At 35.3% G+C, this 20,906-nt stretch overlaps 1 protein-coding gene and 1 non-coding gene across 2 annotated transcripts in view; both read right to left on the bottom strand.

Annotated features, from left to right (window-relative positions):
* Positions 1 to 20,130, bottom strand: part of LOC137402208 (importin-5-like) — a 55,466-nt gene extending 35,336 nt beyond the window's left edge. Inside the window, exons 1-6 of the mRNA XM_068088703.1 lie at positions 19,992 to 20,130; positions 19,517 to 19,597; positions 18,074 to 18,266; positions 12,543 to 12,645; positions 2,664 to 2,754; positions 711 to 941 (exon numbers count right to left, since the gene is read on the bottom strand). Of these exons, the coding sequence (XP_067944804.1) occupies positions 711 to 941; positions 2,664 to 2,754; positions 12,543 to 12,645; positions 18,074 to 18,266; positions 19,517 to 19,597; positions 19,992 to 20,075 (783 nt within the window). The 5' untranslated portion in view covers positions 20,076 to 20,130. The remainder of the gene's footprint in view (positions 1 to 710; positions 942 to 2,663; positions 2,755 to 12,542; positions 12,646 to 18,073; positions 18,267 to 19,516; positions 19,598 to 19,991) is intronic.
* On the bottom strand, positions 1,562 to 1,634 carry Trnat-agu (transfer RNA threonine (anticodon AGU)). Its single transcript has one exon. It is a non-coding gene; the product is annotated as a tRNA-Thr (tRNA).
* Positions 20,131 to 20,906: the final 776 nt, after the last annotated feature.

Genomic DNA, 20,906 nt, shown 5'->3' with positions numbered 1-20,906 from the left:
GGTGAACTGGTCGCCAAAATGTTGTTAGAGTATCGATAAAATTTGATCGCGGTTAAAACTCTGAGAAGACAAATCATTGCGAGAGTTGATATCAGCTATTGTGTTAAAGTTAATGCGTTACCGCGTCTCTTTGCAATTATAGACATCATAATCCCACTTTTGAATGATCTGAGCGTTTTACCGATACTAATCTTTGAATGATCGTTTTACGGATACTAATATTGAAACATCCTGGCAATCAGATCACATCAAACATCATTAATAATCGCAAATAATAGAAACATATCGATACATTCTGATGAAATGTACTAAAATTTGTTGTAAGTTCATCTTTAAAGCACATAGATTACATAATTTTTTTATTGTATATTTCAATACATCAGAGTCTTGGCTTGCGAATGAGCCTATATTCAATACACATGATCACATTTTGAGAACCTGAACCAAGTGTTTTTTGCAGGCCATACTTTTGACACCATGTTTTTCATAGTTCTATCCTTCATTGTGCATTGAATATAGGCTCATTCGAAAGCCAAGACTCTGATGTATTGAAATATACAATAAAAAAATTATGTAATTTATGTGCTTTAACTAGAGCCCTACAACATAAGTCAGACAACTAAAGGTATGAACTATTATATCAGTCAACTGACTACTGCACTCATCAGAACTATTGTACGAGTTAGACAACTCCAATCTGTCACACATACCTTGATACAGAGGGTAAGAACAGTCTCGAGTTGAGGACGAAAGTACTTGGGTATATTCTCTGCCACGTCTATTAGACATTTCAACAGCATGTCATCCGTCTGCCTTTCAATCGACAGGTCTACCGCTGTTAGCACTCCCGGTAGCAGGTCTCGGAAATAAACTAGCAGCTGTTGGTCGGAGTCGTTGGCCACGAGAAAAGAGCATGCCGCTTTAGCAGCGGAAAAACGTACCTACAGAAATATAATTTTGATCAGGCCATAGTTTCCATGAAAACCACTCGCAGAGCTACCGATGTAATATAGTGCTCAGCTAGGTGCGCAAATATCTGCTTATATTTTTACGATGCAAACAAAGAATTTAGTGGAAATCAATTTATTTGTATTTGTCCGTGTTTGTACTGTTTCTTTGGTATAGTTTCTTTGGTAGAGCTGAAAATGTATGACTCGGTAGCCCTCAGCAAGATAATAGATGTAAAATCTTTTTCCAACAGGTCTGCCATGTTTATCAATAGTTTGGCCAGGAACTAGACTGCAGATATTAAACAAAAGCAACTCCTACTAACTATGGCTACTGGCTTAACATTAATAAAAGTTCAACTGAAAATCGGATAAAACAATGGCAAGCAAGAAGACACTGCCACGGGCTTGCCAATTAACACAAATATGGTTAACATACTAAATAACTAAACAAAAGAGTTAAAGACAAAAACTAGTGTGTGGGTGTGTTAGAATTGGCAGAAAAAAAACAATTTGATAATAATTGTTGAAGGGTGAAATCCTATGAATGCCGAGGGTGAAATCCTATGAATGCCGTTAAACATTGCGGTACTTTTAGTAATGAGAAAAATGTTAGCCACCAATGAGGATCGAACTCATGACCTCCTGTTTACTAGACAGGCGCTCTAACCACTGAGCTATGGCGGCAGATGCGCAACTAATTAAGAATTCAATTGTATCAATGGCCAAGTACGAAGCACTCGTCACGCTTGACCTGCGACCGCTATCAGTGTATTAATATCTGATATATCGTGAATTACCGCAAACATCTGCGAAAAATGTTGTTGACAGGTATGGTGTGTGCGTGCGTGTATATATAGTCCTCTAGGTCACTCATGATAGATGCATGTCATACGCCAGCCTAATTATGGCACAGGATGGACAGGTCAATAATCAGCATCGAAATATAGCCAAGCTATCATAAAGGGTGTAATGAACAAATAAAATGAACTGAGGCTCTGGTACAAATTTCCATTTTTCCGATCCCCTTTTCGCGTAACACAGCGCAAACCAATAGAGATATGTCTAGTTTTAAGTTTAGGGAGTTTTCTGTTGGTTGCATCCAGCATCAATCATTCAAACACGCAAGTATACTTCTCAGTGCTTACCTAAACTGACAACTAGTCATCAATCAACTCAACTATGAGAGCACCTGTGTCAAGTAGTCATTTTCTCCGGCTGAACAACATGAGAGGCAGATAGCGTAAGTGTATGTAAAACACATGTCTCCACATTCAAACAAAGAAATAAACAGCCAACGCCAAAAACAGAGAATAACTTTTATCTGAAAAATGTAGAGAAGGGTTTTTGCTACGTAAAACAAAACGTGGAGAAAAACACCCATATGGTTTCACACTGATTTACACATTCACAGTAATCCTTCACTTCGTTGTCTCAGTGTGTAACGACTTTTCCATTGCGCTGTACAATCACATCACGAGTGACACAGATGAAGGGAACCACGTCGGCATTAAATCGATGATAGTTCAAGCTGGTAGTTCAATTTTTTTTAGATTAACTACTATATTTGAAACATTAATTATTAATTTATTATTAAGGTTACTAATTGGAAGCATTTGATCATTTTAAAGCATACAACGCAAAACCGGCAAAGCGAGGCGATTGTATGTACCAACTCCATGCAAGCACGGAGTTGCATACTCTCTAGCCACTCACCTCCGAGTTATCAGCAAGACAGCTAAGGAGCATCTGTTTAATCAACTCCATGTATTGAGCCTGCTGATTGGCGAATATACCGGGGACAGAGCTGTAAGACAACAATGTAAGATGAGAACTTCAACTCTGCAGTTCTTGAAATAGTAAAGTTAAACCTCTACAACTAATCTCTAAACTCATTTTGCTAACAACTAATCATTAGGCAGTCATTTACATAATAGCCCTTCTTTTAATGGTTGATTTGCAACAAAATTCACATTACAGTTATTTGGTATCAAAAGATTCACCATGTCTTACTCTGTTGCGTTGTAGGTGCCAAATATGTGGAAATGTGATTACAAGCTCTTAAAAGCTCAAAAACGAAAAGCCGCCGTAGATTGGAATCCATTTATTTCTCTGACGTAGCCATGACAGTTTGGTTATTGTCTTGTCACGCGATGTTCTCACGTGAATTGAAAGGCCAATAAAAAGCTCAATTGATATAAACTTATCGCAGCACTAGTTTATGACAAACACTTCGGGTTTCACCGAAGATCCCGCATCAAATATAGATGCTCGCTACTGTACAGTTTTGTTTCGGATTGAACTAATCGTCAAGTCGTAATCTGATCATGTGACCCAATACTTTGCAAATAATTTTTGCAGCACTTTTTGATTATCACAGGTGACCAACAGGCTCGTCTTGATTATCAGACAATATGTACTCCTTCGAGGTAAGGTTAAAAAATTAAATGAATTTTCACGGTAAGTTATAAGATATCACTGCTAAAAGTGACAGCATTACAATGACGATAAAACAGACGCTTAAGGACAATAGACATGGTTTTATTGAATGCGTGAAGTATATTTGTGAAAATATTTCGACGTATGAGGTTGCATGACAGTGTAAACAGAAACCATCCTGTAACAACTACGTCGCATTTGAGCCATTTTGGAAAGAGAATCCAAACTATAGCAGTCTCATGTGGCTGCGATTAACTGTTCGTTTATGAGCTTTGAAGTGTTTTAATCACATTCCCATATATTTTGCACCTACAACACAACAGAGTAAGACATGGTGAATCCTTTGATATCAAATAACTTTAATGTGAATTTTGTTGCAAGTCAACCTTTAAGGTAGACAATTATATGATGCATGAAGTGCAGGTTATTTAACATACCCGAGGACACTTGTGTATTCGCGGCATCTAACGTTCGCGTTTTCGCGGAGTCATCATCTCGCAAAAATTTCATCGGCGAAAATGAACTATCATAACGAACGAGCGAAAACGCGAAATTAAATAGCTTTGTTCATTGATATCCACAATAAAATCGTCATATATAGAGGGACCTAGACGTCATTGATAGTCCAAGAAACAAATGGCCCACACATTTTTACCTGTGGTTTACAAATACAAACTAGTCCAACATTGAAAGTTTCTTCTTACTAGCGAACTGGACCTGAGGAATCTAATCTGTTTGTTCCACTGCATTTATTTTCACATCACTATATTTTCGCACTCATCAGAGCCGCGAAATTAGGTTGCAGCAAAATTTTGCTCTGTGTGCTACTCACGAAACTAAATACAAGCGAAATAAAAGTGTCCTCGGGTAACTCGGGAAAACTACAGTTATGAATATATTTATACACTTCTCACTGACAACGTGAAACATAGTAAAACGGTTTAATTAGGAACTGGATTAACATTTCAGTCACACAATCAAAAACAGTTCCAGATTGGTTTTGTTAACGTATTGTTAACTAATGAGGGACATTTTCTAGTCTAGCGAATTGGTATTCACTAGACTTTAACTAACTGTTCACAACTAGGAATGCTTGGATCTTCACAGATGAGTGTATGGTACACTACTTCACAATTTCACAGAAACCAACATAACACTAACACTATCCACAACACTACAACAACCACACATGTAAAACTATTAAAACAACATTGAATATAAACAAAAATTGTACCCCAGGACACTTATGTATTCGCCTCATCTAATTTTCGAGGACTCATCCTATCACGAAATCAAATAGCTTTGTTTATTGATAGTCCAAGAAACAAATGGCAGCAAGCGATCAAATTGCATTATCGATCCCACCACACCATTTCACCTGCGATTCACAATTACAAACTAGTCCCAAATTGAAATTTTTTTCTTATCGGTGAACTGAACCCGAGGAATCTAATTATGTTCCACTACATTTATTTTCACATCACCATATTTTTGCACTCATCAGAGCTGCGAAATTAAGTTGCACCGAAATTTTACTCTGTATGCTACTCATGAAACTAAACACTAGCGAAATATAAGTGTCCTAGGGTAGACGAGTGTTTGCAGTTAGAATATAATAAAATGTAAAGAGACCTATGCACTACTAACCTTTGCCTCCTGTACTATTAAATCTCAAAATGACCATAAAATGGATCACATTATAAGCTAAAATATTTAGTCAGATATATTTTTAACAGACAGCGAAATGCTTGTCGTCTAATTGAATAGTCAAAACTGACTGAGCACGCTGAGCTGATGGTTCAAGGCGGCAAGAGCTTAAAATATGTCAGTACACCAGAAAGTCATGTCCCATTGGTCAACAAAACCTGCCCCATGAGCCCAATCCAAACACCTATTGTCCCCACACCTATGGTGTGACAATAACCAAAAAAGCATTAAGTCAAACAGGCAGACCACGAACAGATCTGCAGCGAACAGTTGCATAATGCATACAGCTTGTTACATAATTTCTTCTTACCATATCAGAAACAGAACACTAGTGCGAATGCTTCAAACCACAAACATTAACCCATTCAGGACTAATTAGTTATTGGTCGACTGCCCCCAGCCTAATTAATTTTTCAGTACATAGCCTTACAATTAAAATAGAGCTACACGAAATTGAGAATAACTGGAGTTCTTTTCAAAATAATCTTGATTTATTTTTTGCAGCTTAACGAAGACATTCCAGGCTACAATTTGATATAAATGTCTGTGCACCTTTACAAATTTTACTGACCACAATTTTTAATACCTCCGTGAACTTTTTTTGATCAAAATTATTTTTATGTTTTATAGCAGCTCACAAGCAGTTTTTTGGTACTGACATTGTTGGACCTATGTTAGACTGATAGCAAACTTTATCAGCAGCAAATAAAAAAAGATTTCTCAATTCCAAGCAATAGAACAGGTGTTACTAGCTTCTAACCAACACTACGTCAATGACAGTTTTATCAATTATATAATCAAACAATTTGTTAATTTATATTGAAATGCATTGCAGAGGTTATTATGAATATATTATGCATAAAAAAAGATAATCAAGTTACCAGCTAACAGACAATCACCAGCAAAAAAAATGTGTAAAAATACAGTAAAATATATTGTAAAAAATACAGTAAAAATGAATATGCATGAAAACGAAACAATGTATACATGTATAATATGGGTGTGTTCATAAATAAATGATGACACAGTGAGAGTTATTTGATACCAACTACACATGCATATTTGCTCCCATTATAAGTTAGTTGATGCAGTATTCATCAGATATTGGTGTTGAAGCCCTAGGCTCATCATCAATGGCATCATCACTCACAAGCCCTTGACTGTCTTCACCTACATTAGCAAATATGATCGGTAGTAAGCAACCTATTTGCTTTCAAACTTCTCATACAGCCTAGAAGAAATTGTGCTTTAGTAGCTTTTCAAGGTAAACACCTGATAAAAATTGAAAAATAAGTAGTCTACTGCAGCTAACAATTGGTAATACAAATTGCAAATATTTTTTGATACTGTAGATACAAACACAGAAAGTCATGAAGAAGATTACTGTGGTAAGTGTCCTCTATCAACCAATATTAGAGCCTAGTGGTTGGGGCTAGTTTATAGTAGATGTTGAGGTTGAGAACTGTATGTTTGACTAACTGTGGGTTGAACAATTGGATATAAATGAAATAAGAAATTTTTATTATCTTGTAGTTCTACAAGGAAATCATAAAATTATTATTTATTATGGGGTAATAGAGTAATGAGTTTATGCTGCAAAAAATCTAAATTCTATTGGATTGAAAATGTTATAATCATGTGTATCATGAAAAACTCCATATCTTACACTGTTAGAATAAAGTTTTTTTGAAATTCACAAGAAAAATTTCGGCTTTTTATCTTTTTTTTTCGGCAAAAATTCTATAAATAGTCACATAAAACTTACCTTCTTCCATCAGAAAGTTTTCATTTTCTTCTTGAACATCACTTTCGTTGCTATTTTCTTCCCCTGAGCTAATTACCACATCTGATTCACTTAAAAATTTTGCCATAGTTCGGATAAACTTTTTCCAAAATGGTGATCAACAAATTTTCAAAACAGTTGATATCTATCACGTAATTTGTTAGTTAAAAATCTCTTGTCCTATCACATATTTGGTATCAAAATGATGCCCAGGCTCTTAAACTTCGTTTGGTAAATGAATAAAACCGATGTACCTAAACAGCTAAGCAATAGAGTGAATCAAAATTTAACCCGGAGAATCCGGGAACGGGCCCTAGAGAACACAACTCTTCCTGTAGTAACCGGGAACAGGCCTGAATGGGTTAAACTTCATATCATGGAAAAAGCGTTTTCTTCAGTTAAAAAAATCAATATAAACAATAAAAACAACTGTAAAAGTTTGCAAACTTTGAACAGGTCAAATTAATAAATAAAGTAAAACAACAATAAGAGCTTTTAAATGTAAATGTGAAATAATTAGCAAGTATTAGCTAAATTAAGTCTGTTTTGCTACAATTTCAATGAAAAATGATTTGGTAATGATACAATTAATACGAACTGAGAAAACTAAAGAAAAATCGTGAATATGGTGAATTAATAATAACAATTCGTGCATGGAAGTGTGTGTATGAGAAAGGTTTCTGTTCCAGCAAAAACTATCCATAAAAACTTCGAATACGAGTACCTCTCGATACTGGTACCTCCCGATACTGGTACATATGTATGCTCAGTGATTAAGTTCGTGGTTTCGAAACTTGCAGTTGCAATCACCGTGAGTACAAATCTAGCAAGCAGCGAGCTTTTAATTCGTCGATTTTAATAGCTATCTGTTGTTTCTTTTCACAAGAATATACATGTAGTGTTGCATTTAATTCAATCTAGAACCTAAAAAAGTGGTAGCTACTGCAAGTAATTAGATGTAACATAAAACAAATGTATTATATAAAATTTGGTGAAACACTAAATTATATTATTTTTTATTACTTGATTGAAAAATATCAAATTATATAATATAAGTTAATAAAAGATTAAGCAGTAAATCAGTTTTTATTTGTTAATTTTAGAGACAACAAAGGAAATGCGGGTTCAACAATGACAAGGCGCAATGGCCAAGTTACCGTATATCCCAATAGTTACCATATAGCTTATTTCGCATTTGAGTCGACCTTATAAACCGTATCACTCTTCTTGAGCAAAAGGTTGCAGAAGCGGAGTGGCTTTTGATGACTTGGTACAAAACATTTCTGATTGGTCAGTAGCAGCATAATTAACCTATCGTGTCTCTGTTTAATCAATAGGAAACAATCATGTTTGTGTTGAGCCAATGGAACACGTGTTTGCATTTCACGGTGATCTTAGTTTCGCTTTTCAAAAAGACGTTTTTATAGTTAGACGCATTTAGCTACGCACGTTTTTCAAATTGTAGAACAATAGACTTCTGATGATTCTCTGTGGGGCAATAGTAGTAGTGACTGAGTGTTTATTTTTAACAGTAATAATAATGCTGTAAGCTATAGCAATAGTAGTAACTGTCATACTTGGAGCATGCTTAACTTGTCCACCATGACAGTATGATGAGGACAAAAGGTGTCTGAACTCTTTCTGCAGCACATTTGTGGCCTTTTTATTGCATCAGATGATGTAAACTTTTATGCTAATTAACCTTATCAAATGTTATGACAACTTGAATGGGCCAATGTCAAATATTTGGTTTACTGAATATTCGTCTCTATAGAAAGTTAATTGGTAGCAAGATATTCAATTATAGTGGTAACTATTATTGTTATTTTACTTTTGTTAATAAAGGTGAGTTAATAAAGGTAGAGTTGTAGTTGTTAAAATTATGTTGGCATAATCTGATTTCGTATGATTTTAATCAGAGTTACTGTGTACAAGCCAGACCCTTTAGTTATATGAAATTTTGCATTCTCAAATCGGCTTATATACGGGGATATACGGTTTTTATACAAAGATACTGTTCAGAGTTACACAGATAACTTGCAGTAAATACACTTTAAATTACTTTATATTTATTTATAAATACTTTTAAGTTTCACTGAAAAGTAATCGTTTCTTTTTTGCCGATTTCAAAGGAACTGACATTTTGAACACTTATAACGAGTACTTTGGTATTCTAACTGATGTCCAAAGCAGTGAAAGTAAAGGAAATGACAAAGATATTTTTTCTAACGATTCTTACGAGATTATTACAATATTTAATTATAAGTTCGGATGACTATTGAAGTGTTATAGTCACATTAACAACATCGATGATGGGCAATATGTTACTGTTATTATTTTTTTTAAATAGTTTTGTTAAATAGATTTTCTAAAAATTACACAAATATCGCAACTTCTTGATGTTGTTAGCTATGACGTTTTGAAATGTAAACAAAATTGTGCATTGGTTTTCTATTATTACTGTATTAATAATATTTTACTTGTAATATTGCATTTCTCCTATAAACATAAGATATAAACATATAATCTTTTTGTCTCATTATTGCTGTTTGTTGTACATAATAACACCCACACCCAGTACATTACAGCTACCATTGCAGTTATCCTATTGCACTGCAGTGCCATTTGATTGCTAATATTGCATTTCTCAACCATCAGTCCCCTTTCTTTTTTCAAATATCACTTTGGTCGTGGGCTGCATGACAGGGGAATTTTTAGTTTACATATATCTTTAAGTTACATTTTTAATTTTTGCTAAATTTCTTTGCTGTCGTAACGGTGAATGTTTTAAAAATATTTCTGACATGATCTACTAGAAATTAATTTGCTCAAATGCTATATCATGCATTAAGAATCTTCTGTGTAGAGATGATCATAAGTCAGGTTTGACTACAAATATTCAAATCTCGGCAGAATAGAAGAAACAAGGAAAAAGTTTCCATAAGACAATGTTAAACAATTGTTAACAGGATTGAATATAAAAATTGAAAAAATTTTCTGTATAAAAACGGTATTTGAATTTGTTCATTGAATAATAAACAGTGGAACCTCGGTTCTTGAACATAATCCGTTCCAGACGGTTGTTCAAAAACCGAGTTTGTTCGAGAGCCGCAACAATTATTCCTATTAGAATTAATGTATGTAAATTTTAGTCCGATCCAAGCCGAGATAACAACTTCGGTAAAGTACTTTTATAACATTTTACACCATAAAATTTACCATATACTACATACTATAAATAAAACGGGTAGATATAGACCGTGTTTATTTTCAACAAAAGAGTTTCTATCTATGAATATGAAAACAGAAAACAAAGAGTAAACATTTCATGTTTTGCTTTTGAAACACCGAAAACATTCTAGATTAAGATGCACTACAAAAAATTGCAGAAACTGATACAGAGAAAAATGAAACAGAAAAATGCAACAGATCAGTTGCATCAGAAATCGTGTGAAAAAGAAAATATAAACAGCAATGGCTCGTTTAGTTGCCAACATTTAGTTCAGATCTTTCCAGGAGAATCCTCCTCCAAAACAATTTAGGGTAACTCGACTGGAGGAGTTGTCTCTCTAGCAAATCTCTTTGGTAACGGGACATCGTCCCAGATAGTTTCTTCCTTTTTGTAAAAAATTTATGAAACGTAACTTGCTTCTCCCTTTGTTAGTGAATGTTTCCATGTTGTTTACGGAGCTGGTACGAATGTTTAATTCTAATGCGCATGCTCCGGTTTAGTCGAGAACCGAATTTATGTTTGAGATCTGAGACCGAATTGGTCGAGAACCGAAGCGTTCGAGAACCGAGGTTCCACTGTATTAAAAACCAAAGACAAAGTATAAGGCGATATATATATGCATCTACATGCATATGTTGTCATTGAAGACAACACATATCAACATCGTGAGAGTATGACTTCATAATTTTATCAAATGACAAATTTTATGTTGTCAAACAACATACAACTTGTCATTTAATAGAATTGTGAAGTCAGTGAATACTCTCACAAGCTTTACATACAAAAAAATGAATAAATATTTGCAGACAAACTCTTGCTAATTCTAAAAGAAAAATAAATTATAAACAATAAAATTGTTATGGGGAACTAGCACATAAACTGTGAGACGCAAGGTGCAGCCCAGACGGCATTATTCAATGAACAGTGGCTCAAGATATGCAGTGATAGACAACACTGTGAAAATCTTCTATAAAAACTAAATCATATCCATGATGAGAAAGGTGATGGTGTTGCTAGTGATAATAGATCCTAATTAACGGCTATTCAATGGTAATAATGAGGCCTAATTATTAAACTGGATTATAATGAGGGTGGGTGAGAGGCCTGTCCTTACTAATAGACTGATAATGATTATGGACGAGTGGCACACCTGTGGCAGATTGAATTGAAAGTTCCTACAGGACAGAAGCTATAACACTTATCTCAATTACAGTACATATATTCATCACGAGTAGGTCTACAACTCTAGATGACCCTATGACACGATCAATTGTCATGCAATCATTCCATACATTCATCAACACCAGTCTGTCATCGACTAGAAAAGTAGACTAGAGGTACAAAAGCTATTGATAAACAAGTTAAAATGGAGATAGCTTCATCTCGAGCCAGCTAATGGCAGAGTACAACCAGTTTTTACGCAGATGCAAATGTTGAATGATCCTTCTTGGCCGATGATTTTTCAGAATTGGCATACTATTAACCAGTGAGGGATATTTTGCCGATGCATTATTTGTTACACATGTCAACATTTTCTTCACAATATTATATACATATTAATTATTTTCAATAAAACTCTGGCTATGTAATAGTTGATGGGCTAAGTATTCCCAGCAATTTGCAAAAAAACCATTTTCAAGGTAAAAAATATCCTATTAGCGAGCTTAACTTTTTCAAGTAATTTTCAAAACAGGGTGCTAATGACTGATATGATTGGTCGAGAGGTGAATGATGGTGAAACTCCCGGGAACACACGGAGCCTGGTGCCTAGCACTTGCACATGAGTGTCAAACATTGGTCTAAAGCCTGGTTCACACTATACTGCCATAAGTCAATGTTTGTAGATTATAGATTATGTGAACCGATGGCATTGACGAAGCATCACGGACACTTCGGGAAAGTTTTCAGCTGTCAAACTTTCCCGATACTTCGCCGAACATGGACGACCGCCTTTCTAACGTGAACAATTTCGGCGATGGTAATTCGCGGCCGCGAATAGCGTGATTTATTCATATCCATTTATGTTGGTTGCTGCGCAACTGGTTTTTGATTCAACCACGCGATAACAAAAAGGTTTCTTCGCCAAGGTTTAAAAAGATAAATGAAAACACTACGTCACGGAGTATTTCCCGATGCAAACGTGGATGGGTTGTCATAGTGTAAACATGGTTATCATCGACGATCACCGAAGTATTGTGGCATCAATACAGCGATACAGTGTGAACTAGCCTTTAAGTAGTAGCAACTAGCAGCAGTGGCACCAACGAATCCAACCCAATCGAGAGGACTAGTTAAGGAAACAGTGTCGACCAGGAGTCAGGCCTGACACGCGCTGACACTTAATGTGATTGGCTGCATGTGAACACAAAAGGCAGCGGGATAACAAAGACCAGAGAGGAAGCCACTTGAAGGCCTATTAGTACAATCAGCCTACCTGAATATATGCAGTGCACTGTCCTTGAGGGGCGTCTCCCCACTCTGCACACATTCGAGTAGAAATTGCAGGATCCCAGGCCAATTGTTGACATTATTTTCATCTGCAATAAGATTGAAATTGCATGAAGGCGGTAGCCATAATATGAATAGCCTTGTTAGGTCCTGCAGTCAAACTGGGTAACTACCGCCCAAGCTTGTTTAGCCAAACTTAAAGCACCTACAAAACATTCATTGTCTCCCTAGCGCAGGAAGTTGAGCTAAAGCCTGTATATCATGCCACAGACCTGATTACAGCAATGCAAAACCTCCAAACTGTTTGCATAGCACTGTTTCAACACTAAACTTAACCTATTTGCTTAATCTATTATACTGTCTATACGAACCATATAAACAATTATATTCGAATAAATACTTTTCAAGTGTTTTCATGGTTTTCCAATCGCATGAATAAATTTCATGTAACAACAGTAAGGGAGTTTGCCAATTCCTTAGTAATAGGCAGTAGGTGAGTGGGATGCATGTGAGGCAGTAGGGTTCCCGATAGTATAGAAGTTAAAGTATTAATAATTATATTCGAATAAATTCTTTATAAGTGTTTTCATGGTTTTTAGTCACATAAATAAATTTAATGTAACAACAGAAAGGGAACTACCCGATTTCTTAGTTATAGGCGGTAGGTGAGGGGTGAGACAGTACGGTTCCCCATAATGAAAAAGTTACAGTAGCTTTTGCTTTGATTGTATCCACGAGGATGCCCAATAACATAAGCGGGTAGAGTCCATTGCAGTCCACTGCATGAGTCAATGCGTCATTAAACACCATGGGCCAAAGATCTTTACTAGTGATGCAATAGTTGTAGAGTATGATACTCGAACGGTTTCCTTATATAACAAATGTGGTTAGTGAATGATAAAAATGTTTGTATAGATTTAATAGTAGGTCCCTCCATTACCATGTCGGTCACACGTTGCTGAGGATAGCTGCAACTGCATGGAAATGCGGGAACTAAAGCAAACCTTACTGCATACCAACTCAATGATATATATTTTTCTATATTGAGTCATGTACACCCTCAAAAGTATGAATAGAGAAACTGAAAGTATAGAATTTATTTTATACTGCAATACTAAAAATAGGCAATGACTGTTCCTCGCGAAATTGTTTTCATAATAGTAGAAACTTGTAGCTGGATTTTCAGTTTGTTGTAGTCATTTGTGTAAAGCTGTAGTTTGTTTTGGTGTTTTGAGTAGATTGTTTCCATTTCCAAATACATGTAGTTGTTTTCTAACTTTTGGTTTTATTACAACGCACTCTTCATTTATGTCACTGCAAAACCTATCATTATTCATTAGGAATGCAAATACCGTATCGAATATCGTCGATATTTATTGCATATCGTATCGAAATGCAGAAAACTCATACCGCACAGCTATAATTTGATCTGCATAAATAAACTTTGTGTAACAACAGTAAATCGGTGACCAGCACCAACCTTTTAGTACAAAATAGAGATTTAAAACATCCGGTTAAATCGCTATGTTTCCATGACATGCAGTTGGAGTTATGCGTAAGTTGTGTTATCATGTGAAGTTGTGTTATCATGTGAAGTTGTGTTATCATGTGAAGTTGTGTTATCATGCGAATTAAGTGTTTCTATGGACATTCACACGATGCGGATTGACTCTGGCGCCTTCTTGTTATTAATTAATTGATGTATTTTTGACTGTAATTAATTATTAATTACTGTAATTAATTATTAATTACTGACGCAAGCACGTGAAACTTGATCAAGAAATGACGAAGTATTGAAAATGTTTAAAATTGAATAGCTGGCGCAGCATTCTAATGCGCATCCTTAGCAAGTGCTGTTTCCATAATTCACAAGCATGATGGACTTGATAAAGTTTTGCGAATCGCAAAACTCGCTTAGCTTGCAAATTCATGTCATTTCCATGATGCGGTTAGCTTGAGGATTGGCTCAAATGTGCGAATCATGCGCGTCATGGAAACACAGTGAATAAAGCAAGACAATTTGCTAAAGCTGATAAAGCAAGGATGGACAGGAGTGATATTCTACAGCTCCAGATGCCCGGCTGAGCAATGACCTGTTGAATAAGATGGCTGGCTGTGACAAACTTGACAAAAGTGGAGAGTACTATTTTCTGGACAAATATAACTGCCAAACTGCTCAGCAATAACTGAGCACACAATGGATAAAGATAAATTTATTATTCAGTAATGTCAATCACTTCCATGTGTGGAAAAGAGATACTTGTCGCCTAGGCTCTGACAGTAGACCTACTGGTTATTTCAGACCAGCCAAATGACAAATTTCTGCCAAATGCTCTCTGTAAATCTGTTCGCTGTGACTTCCAAATCATATCTTAAGGTGAAAACACACTAGGCGATATTTCGAGCGATATTGCGCTGCGCAGCGCTAATCTGCGCTAGAATTTACTCAGCATGTTCATGCAGAGCGATATCGCTAGACTTTCTCTACCCGATTTTATCGCTAACGAGATGCATTTCGATTGGTTGGTTTTTACCAGAATGCAATTTTATGATGGGTAATTATTTCTTATCGATGATCTACAACGTACAGCAGCCACAATTTGCTATTTTGTTACAATTGAAACATCTTCAGAACGAACACTGAATTGTTCATAAATGTAATAATAGCACTCCCAGTTCTGTACACCATAACAAACAAAAATTACAAAAAATCCGAGTTGAAAACCAACATTTGGAGTCAATCGTTGCGCAGGTTGACCATCTTGAGAACGGTAAATAGTTAATATATTAAATATAAAAAACCACTACAAAATAAAATATGTATAAAAATCGTAAAAATATTACAGTTAAAAATACAATAATCGTTTTTCTTATGTCTTCTTGTAGTGTAGGCAGTGTACAATCCGTGAAAGTGAGATAGGTTTAATAACAAATGCGGAAGTTGTTTACGTTGTTGCCTAGACGGCGCCATATTGACTTACCTAAATTTGTTAACAACTCCGAAGAAACTAATGATACGGAATTTTATTGGCAGTTTGTGAGCGTGCCCATTATATCGTTTGCTAGTGAATCGCTCAAGTGTGTTTATGCACACGCCAGCGATATCTCCGCCCTCCTCATGACGCTCGCGATAAAATCGCTTAGTGTGTTTGGACCTTTAGAGATATTTGCTTATATTTTCTTAAACATATTACATCATCCCTAATGAAACGGAAGGAAACGGTTCAGATGGTTAAATGGAACTGGTTAAATGGTTTAGGAAATGCGCATAAAAAATTACCATGATTTCTTTTGAGACGCTCTTGTTGCAAGCACTGAAGTAAAACGTAACTTTCATCGACAGTTTCAGGGCTGAATCTCGGCAAAAGTGACGGAAAAGTTAGTGGATCCTTTAAAATGAGTTAACCACGTATTCATAGCAGAAGGAAGTTGACTGTGTGAACCAACTGCGAATCTAATCATTCAGTAAATTCCATATTCCAAACTAGCCTGCTCCTATTCTCCTTGCGAGAATGGAGAACGCAATGATGAGGGAAATATATGCTGGTGGAATGCTATACACGCGTTAATGCCCTGGTGAATGGCAATAATACTTATTATAGTATCTAAACACACAACTCAATGCCTTAAGTCAGATGGATTACACTCATATAAATTAACTCTTTTCTCTGATTGCATTGTATTAGAAAGTAAGAGGTATTAGGAGTAAGATGATATGATGAATAGTCAAGCACACTCTTCAAGACACTCAAAGTAAATTCAGACTACCGACCATGTTGCAAATTAGCAACAAAGCAAATCAGACGCAAAGGATGTTGATGGTGCCCCAACTGGAAAGTACTAACAAAAGTAAAATCTCCTCCAACATAAATACACTCCTACCACGTAACTAATCCATTCCGAGAACATTTACCTTGTAAGGATTTTATGTTATACGAACGGTAAAATACATGTAAATTGTCTAATCTGTTCCAAGACTGTCCCAAACTCACCACCTTGGCACTTCAAGTAGAAAAAACCAAACCTACATCTGTGATTTAACGACTGTACAGCAACTGTAGTATTATTGGCTTGTACTGACAAATTTTCTCTTTTTACCACTTTCACTTGCTTTAGGGTTCATAATTACAGTGATTTATATTTAGGGAAGCGCATACTTTCCATGTCAATTTGAAGCGATTTTTTTCTCTTTTTTTAGACAGCAACGTGTATGCTGGAATTAAAAAATAAAATATATCATGTCTAAAATAACGTAAAACAAAAATAGAGATTTGCGTTCGTAAGAGTGGTGTCTGGCTGATAGTCCATTTTCCCAGATTAGGGGTTATGACAAAAGATTGATTTTAAGGAGACTCCAATTAGTGACATTCAGATTAATAGACCAACATTCAAACACCAATCGACCCCTTTTAGGCGTTTCTTAGTAATTATACCAGCGACTTATTGCCTTAGCTTTATGGACACACCTGACGATCTCTCATGGCACACTAGACTGCGAGGGCACTAGTATATCTAACAGAGAAACCCCTATCTGTTGTTTTTTCTCCCAAATGTGGCAAGAGAGAAAACGATATTTTCAAGGTTCACTACGGGACTCGTGCTATTCAAATCGAATTTGAAAATTTGCACCAACTTAACGCTCTATGTTGTATGGAATTCTTTACATAGTACATAGCAAAACTTGACATAAATAAATTCTTAACATTGTCTGGAATTTACTACATAGGAGGATTACGTTACAGGAGTGTCTACTGTATACACACTTGACAAATTAGCAGCGCTTCCCTTATGAAATTCCACACAAGCGGTCAACAGACACTGTCAAGATCGAGATTGGCTGTCTATTACATAATCAACTAGTCAATCTAATAATAACTCCAGCACATGCTGCAGTTTTAAACTCATCAATCCGTCTACGGTAACTTGTCAGCTGATCTTGAAATTGACAACAGTTTGGCTGTTAACCGGCAAGTGGTTTTGTGAAAACAAACAAAATGTTCAATTTCTTATAAATAAGCAGCAGTGAAACGCTATTAAGTCAAAATATGAAATACATACAATATAGAATTTTAGCATAGAATATCAACTTAGTGTCTTAGAAATTGTACGACAATTATTTATCGAGTTCTGATACCAAGAGGGTATCACCGTCTACACAAGAAGTGAAAATACCATTTTAAGGTTATTTGGTGACCTACATTTTCAAGCGCTACAAAATAAAAGCATCCGTATTGAAAATTCCGAACAATTTGAAAAATACTTTGAAAAAAAAAACTATTTAAAACTTTGTTTTGAAAATAAGCCTGAAATTCAGTATTAAACCAAATGCAATGAATTTTATTGAATATTTGCTATATCATACAGTTTGTCCAACATAAATATCAACATACCAACGTAAATACCAGAACTGATGAACATGAATACAGAATAAACCTAAAAGATTCAAAGCTACATACAGTTCAACATCCATTTGACTCGAAGACAATCGATGATTAATTTATCCAAATTTCAACTGACCAATGAGGTTCCTGGAGAGCTCAGCGGTGGCATCACAGAGTTTTTTCTTCAGTGAAGACTCAGTCTCAAGTTTAACTCGAGCTAGCAACTGCTGTTTTGTAGCTTCTTGGTGCTCAACAGGAAGCTTGTCCCACAACTCATCAAAGTCCCCAGTAAAAAGTCTTCGCAGCAAAACAGCAGCCAAATTTCGCATCTGCAACAAATTAAGATGAGTAGTTGATTTTAAGGTTCGAACAGTAAATCTGCTGTGATATCTACCTATAGCCTACCAAGTCATTAACAATAGCTCACATAAAAATATATCAGTCACTACGTGGGCAGTGATAATGTTTACAGGTTGACTTGCAAGAAAATTCACATTACAATTATTTGGTATCAAAAGATTCACCATGTCTTACTCTGTTGTGTTGTAAGCGCCAAATATGTGGAAATGTGATGACAAGCTCTTAAAAGCTCAAAAACGAAAAGCCGCCGTAGATTGGAATCTCTTTATTTCGATGACGTAGTCATGAAATTCGGTTATTGTTTTTTCACATTGTTCTCACGTGAATTGAAAGGCCAATACAAAGCTCAATATAAAACTTATCGCAGTACTAGTTTATGACAAACACTTCGGGTTTTACCGAAGACCCCGTATCAAATATAGATGCTCGCTACTTTACAGTTTTGTTTCGGCCTGGTCTAATCGGCAAGTCGCAATCTGATCATGTGACCCAATACTTCGAAAATAATTTTTGCAGCACTTTTCGCTTATCACTGGTGATCAACAGGCTCATCATGATTATCAGACAATGATATGTACTCCTTCAAGGTAAGGTTAAAAAGTTAAATGAATTTTTACAGTAAGTTATAAGATATCACTGCTAAAAGTGACAGCATTACAATGACGATAAAACAGACGCGTAAGAACACTAGACATGGTTTTATTGAATGCGTGAAGTATAGTTGTGAAAATATTTCGACGAATTAGGTTGCATGAAATTGTAAACAGAAACCATCTCTCACAAATGCGTCACATTTGAGCAGTTTTGGAAAGAGAATCCAAACTATGGCGGTCTTGCGTGGCTGCGATTAACTGTTTGTTTTTGAGCTTTTACGAGCTTGTAATCACATTCCTACATATTTGGCACCTACAACATAACAGAGTAAGACATGGTGAATCTTATGATACCAAATAACTGTAATGTGAATTTTGTTGCAAGTCAACCTTTAATAATGACAAACGAATATAATTATTCATGTAAAATTATCACACTTTGCCACTAACTAGCTGTATAGCCCATCATGTTGCATTATCTGAAAGGTTGAAATTTAAAGATAATTAACAACGATATGAATCAGAGTCAATTCAGGTTTTTATTATTTAATGCACTACCCAAAAAAGATGCAATGAATCCTGGATAGAAGTTGGAAAATTCAAAAGAAATTATTTGCTCAACCTACCTCTGTTGATTTGGTCTCATCTTGTATTGCGGCTAGTAAAAGCTCCAGTCTTTGATTTGGCGCGATGGTGTCATATATTGCCTAAAACAACATTTTTAAGTTTCTCGTACAATCAAAGACAACTAGATACATGGAATAGAAAATAATAATTACGGGCAACACTTGAACCATTTCGTTGACAGCCAGTGAAGCGAATTCATAAATATCAGTTTCTTAGAATATATTGTTTTTAAACTGCTAAACGAAATTACGAGCGATTGTATTAGGTCATATATAGTTTAATAAATGTAGAAATAGCGACGGTATTAACTAGTGGACTAATATTCCTATATAGTTTCATCCTGCCAGGTCGACCACAGCTAATATTAAAAAGACAGCTTCACGTACTACGCGAGCGTGGTTGCTTAGTTTAATTATGCCTAGTTGAAACTATACAACTTGTTCTAATAAAGTGACCGTAAATATATAATTCTACCTCAGAATTACTCCGTGTCTCATTTTCTGCGCTTAAAAGATTCTGTAGAATATCGTTGAATTGTTCTTGTACCTGGGTGGCCATTTTTGATCTTACCGATAGATCTTTTCAGCGCGACCTGTGCTTTCACACGCGGGAGAAGAACACTACTCGCGTTTCCTGTACTGATAAAGGACCGAAGTTGAATCGTGATCGCTATTTATTGCAGTTACCGTACGCTATCTCAGAGCCGTATAGCTTCAAAGTCAAGTGACTAAAGCCGGAAGCACAAACGTTAGTTTCCAATCAAACAGACCATTTTATACAAGTTATAATTGAGAGACAACAACATTAACGAACAAAATAACTACCATTTGCAGTTGCGTTGAAACTGTTTGTTGTATTACATACCGTTTGAAAGAAAACGAAATTTTTTACAAGATGATACCAATAATTTTATGATTTAAAACAAGGTAGCCCTTTTAAACTTATGTTAAAACACAAGTTTTCTCTAAAAGACATAAAGCTCAGATTCTGCTAGGTTGTGTATCTGCAACCAGTTTCTGGTTTAGGTTTCTCGAGGAATTATATGTTTTATAATAAAATTAACAAATTAATTCATATTCAAATCAAATTATGCACTAACTTACCAAAATCATTTGTCAAAAAGCCATTTCATATATACCCTATATATATTTGCACGCTTTCGCCAAATGAATTTGGTGTTGAAATAATGCAATAATTGATATAATGGACAGATATACCATATGTATGTATTACTCAATATGTATATAAATATATATTGAATAATAATTATTGAATATTGTAAATATACTCATATATATACATAATACATATGAATAATATGTAATTATATATAATATTACTTCATTCAGCGCATTTATATATATAATATAGGCCAATATATATTTATAA

The sequence above is a fragment of the Watersipora subatra genome, chromosome 8, assembly GCF_963576615.1.
Source record: "Watersipora subatra chromosome 8, tzWatSuba1.1, whole genome shotgun sequence".
NCBI classification, from domain to species: Eukaryota; Metazoa; Bryozoa; class Gymnolaemata; order Cheilostomatida; family Watersiporidae; genus Watersipora; species Watersipora subatra.
The sequence above is the reverse complement of the archived record's forward strand: the minus strand, read 5'-3'. Positions and strand labels throughout refer to the sequence as shown.